This window comes from Copidosoma floridanum, unplaced genomic scaffold (genome assembly GCF_036245765.1).
Source record: "Copidosoma floridanum isolate Cflo_tuat_1 unplaced genomic scaffold, Cflo_Japanese_pri ptg000009l, whole genome shotgun sequence".
Taxonomy (NCBI): domain Eukaryota; kingdom Metazoa; phylum Arthropoda; class Insecta; order Hymenoptera; family Encyrtidae; genus Copidosoma; species Copidosoma floridanum.
In genome coordinates, this window is record NW_028321886.1 from 9,534,901 (window position 1) to 9,539,291 (window position 4,391).

Below are 4,391 nucleotides of genomic sequence, written 5' to 3' on the forward strand. Positions count from 1 at the left end.
TTCATTTTACCTCAACTCTCTAGCTGGTGAGTATAGGCCTCCGAGCAATTTATGCAGTAAACAGCTTTCCTCGATACCATTTTCCTTGACTCGAAAACAAAATACGTGTTGGTTTCACCACTGGGAAGGAAAAGTCACGTATAAGCGTAGGAGTAACGTACATCATGCGCGTGTGCGCGAATTGGTTCTTGTATCCGATGTAATATACCTACCCTCGATTTCGTAAATACGTGTTTAGGTAGATATAATGTCCCCCCGAGTCACCCTCGGCGCTGTCGGCCATTCTTATACAATATGTATACCTACTCCTGTTTTCCTTGATATTATACGTACACGTACTTGCGCACAGGACACCGAAATTGGCAATCTCAATTATAGGTGGTCCCCGTACGAGACTGCTTTTTGTATGTATATATCTACTTCACGGTCATGTGGGGCCGTGATTGCGAACGAGGTTCGTGTAAACGCGCGTAGGTTGGTAGTTGCCGTTCACCAGCAAGATTTCGTTAATTTGTTTCGCTTCCCCTTTTTTTTCTCCCCATCATGAACAAGCGCCGTGTTGTTTCCCCCTTCCTTATTGAATTGATGGTGGACCAATATGGGGCCACTCGCTGATATGCTTATACTCTTATGTCCGAGTGTGGGAGGAAGGGGGTGGCCTTTCCTAATGACGGCGCGAGTGCTAACAAAAACATTAATCAACGAAGTAATACATTGCTAGTTAATTAATCGCTGACTCGAAGTTGAGAATTTTTTCAGCAAGTTATCGTTACAATGCACGTTCTAGTAATTTGGTATATCGGCGGTGAACTTGATTTTTACTGATGGAAAAAAAAAAAGAATATTCAATGATACGAAATTTGTCTTTAACAACTGATCGTTCGATGCGATCAAACAGATGGTCCTTTTTTTTTCTTCAGCTTCGCTTCGCTGTCGCTTGTGCAAAGGCCGGATGAAGATTTCAAAAGATTAAAAAGCTGTAGGCAAAGTGTACATATACAGCGAAGAATTACGGGAGATATCTCGGGCTTAAAAGCTCCGAGTGACAAAAGTCGCACTTGGCGAATTGAAATCTTTTTTTTTTTTCTTCTTTTCCGCGTGTTTTGAACAGATAATGGCGGAAGTGGTCTATCAATTTTTCCCGAGGGGGACGAGTACCACCTTAAGCTTCCGATTCGAGGATAAAGAGGAACTCACCCGTTATTCTATACTCTTAAGCATATAGTACTGCGAGTGCAAGTTTGCTATCGAATGAGCGCACAGTGTATACTTGTTCCGTAGTTGACTAAAGTCGTTAAAAGTTTTTCATTTTTGCGAATTTCAGTACTTTTTTTTTCTTTTTTTTTTTTTTATTCTTGCGATGGTCGTCCAACTCGATTATAAGTCCGCGCATTGGTTGCCGATTATCGTAGTTTTTCATTCTGAATGACAATCATTGAGAATCGAATTTTTGGACATTAAAAGCATCTAAAAAGTGCCATGAGTTACACGAGACCACCAATACTCCTAAAACAGTAAAACTATGTTCAATTGATAAATTTATATGTTTACATAATTGTGTTTTATGTTGATAAACTTTTCAACACTCCAATGTTATTAAACATTATTGTGAAGCACAAAAGATGTCCGTGGGGTCTCGGAGCCACGAGATTTCTCAAGAATACTTAATACATAAAAAAGCAAAGACCACCGATGAAGCCCGATCACGAACAAAGAAAAAAAACCCTATGGAAAAAATGCGAAGATTTTGTTGTTTTTCGTCATTTGCTGTTTCAACTGGCCTGCAGATTACAGAACAGAGCCAGTAAATTCAAGGTAGTTGACTTACCGACTTGACGATAACGTGTGATAACGTAGAGCACAAGCCAAAATTACTTATTGCTGGTAACGTTTACTGTAATAACGATTGCAGAAAATATCACCCATGCCTGAAGGGTCGCATGGTATAGTAGAGACTCACTATGTCCGTTGTTGATATAAGTGAGTATTAAAATTTTGTATCACAAATAAACGCCAGATGGATTTTGCGAGCGTTTGCGTTTCTCGCAAGTGGCGAACGAAAACTAACTTTCGTATAAATACGAAAATTAGACGACATGCATTCCAACGGGAAGTGAAGAAAATTTCTTGTAAAGAATAACCATGTTTAATCATATGATTATCATATGGGACGTAATTCTGATCCTCCAATTAATTTTATTTTGTTATGGATGTTAAATTTTCTTTTTACCTATTTAGAGAATTTTATTAAAAGAAATTAATGTATATTAAGCTATACCTGTATATATAATTACATAATTATAAATTTTTATCATGGATTCTAATCGGTGTTTGAAAAAAATTATGAAAAAACCAACATTCAATCTTTTTATGGAAACGATTATCATCACTTTTACATTTGCAAATTGATTAATACTATACGGTTAAACAGAAAAATGTATCAACAATGTCAAATTTTATTGCAAATTTGAGTGCGTTTTGGTGTAAAAACAATTTGGTCCGTCGAACAATGCCAAACGACTTGTTCGATGAAGACTTAAAAAAAATATTAAATAGAGAAACTATTAATTTTATTTCTTGTTGTCGTAAATGTTCATTGAAGTAAATTATATAAACATATCTGGGTGGCAGTTTCATCGCAAAGACGCAACAAGTCTTTACAATTTAATCATGAATATGTAGTTGCTACAGTGGCTGTAGCAGCATGAAAACTCTAATTTTAAAAGTCAAGAGCAAAGCATGGGCACACACTTTAACCATAGATAACTTTTTGTTATTGCAGTTGTATGAAAAAAAAAAAATAAATATTTTCATGTGAATCATTACACCAAGTTTAACAATAATGCTTAACGTTTAAAATTCAATTTTCCCTTATATACACAGATGAACATCCATGAATGAAATTATTGTTGTAACATACTATGGAAGTTATCATCTCATCTTGTTTTCATTTCTTTGCATGAAACAAAATTTTTGATATCAAGAAAAGTTATATTATCGGTGACAAAAAAAATAAGGATGATGATGGAAGTATTTGAACAAATTTAAAATTTACATCGATCCCTAGTGTTCTCCTTATTTATTGACATTCGTGAAATGAACGTTAGAAAAAAGTTTTTTTTTTGAGATTCTGAATTAAATTTCAATTGCATACAGTGTTCAGTTAACTAATAATTGTGAGACTGCTAAATGCTGTCAAACTTCCAAATACGTTGCCTGTTGGTGTAGTATAGATACAACTGAGACTTTTATTCATTCACTTGAAATAAAATCCATCCGTGCCTCCCACAACACCAGCTACACACAAAGCAGCTCTCGTGATCGAGGGATCACCTAGAAATAAGGGTACAAGTCAATAATTTATTTTACTGGTTACCCGCATGATTAATTCTCACGTAATCAAGTTATATGAAATCAACCCACCTAATAGGCATAAGAGAGCCAGAACACTGCCAATAACGCTGGTATGGAGTAAAAAATCCATCTATTCAGGACCAAATTCCTCCATGTACTCTGTGCTACCTGTAAAATTGATAACCTGTACCAAGCATGGTAACCATTGCTAACAATCATTGCTAACTATCCTTGACTCATCATTGCTGAATCTATCAAGCAAAGAGAAAAATTGAGTAATTAAGTAAAGAGTTCAACTATAAATTAAATATTAATCTTAGTAATTACTTTTAATACTCAGAGTAACCAATAATTTGAAAAAAAAATTCATTGAATGACTCGAAAGGTTACTTTTGATAATCGATTGGATTAATTTTTTGCCTTGACTGAACCGATGTCAACTAATCATGATAGCAAATTCGAAAATCTGGAACATACTTTAATATGTACCTGTCAAGGATGGTATCTGCCATCGATGAAAGTAATAACCGCTGTGGACCATACCACGGCTCCATGGCACATGCAGCTTAGTGATAAAAGTCTCGCTCTTTGGTTGCCATAGTCAAGTTTTTAGCCAAGCTTGTGGTTACCATTGTCAACACCACCTAAACAAAATTTTTATCAAGATGCATTACTTTTATCCCGAATATCAACATTCTAGAGAATAAAAGTTCAAAAATCTTATTGAATTAAATCAATATAAATTGGATCCAATCGGAAACAAAAAAACCATTGGTAATTACAAATTACCTCTGGTAAAAAGCGCTCACCTGTCATGACCAAAAACTCGAGCACATAATCAGCGGATTCCGAGTCATAAAGATTGGGCTCCACAATTGGAATAAGATTTTTTAGCTGGTTAACATAAAATTTGCTTTTCATCACTTCTTCACGAGCCTTCATAATATAATTCACGTCACTCCTTAAAGCCATGGTTTCGTATTTGTCAGCCTCTTGACCAATAACCAGTAACCAAGTATCCGTAGGTACGTCACGCC

At 35.6% G+C, this 4,391-nt stretch overlaps 1 protein-coding gene across 1 annotated transcript; it reads right to left on the bottom strand.

Annotated features, from left to right (window-relative positions):
• Nucleotides 1–3,233: 3,233 nt before the first annotated feature.
• Nucleotides 3,234–4,391, bottom strand: LOC106638081 (uncharacterized). The gene is made up of 4 exons (XM_089589774.1): nt 4,164–4,391; nt 3,844–3,998; nt 3,424–3,605; nt 3,234–3,333 (listed from the first exon to the last, which is right to left on the bottom strand). The coding sequence occupies exons 1-2, from the start codon at nt 4,324–4,326 to the stop codon at nt 3,964–3,966; spliced, it is 198 nt and encodes a 65-aa protein (XP_089445900.1). The 5' UTR covers nt 4,327–4,391; the 3' UTR covers nt 3,234–3,333; nt 3,424–3,605; nt 3,844–3,963.

Coding starts and splice junctions, on each gene's coding strand:
- LOC106638081 (XM_089589774.1), bottom strand. CDS start 4,326: ATGGCTTTAAGGAGTGACGTGAATTATATTATGAAGGCTCGTGAAGAA. Junction 3,999..4,163: donor CGAGTTTTTGGTCATGACAG/GTGAGCGCTTTT, acceptor AATTTTGTTTAG/GTGGTGTTGACAATGGTAAC.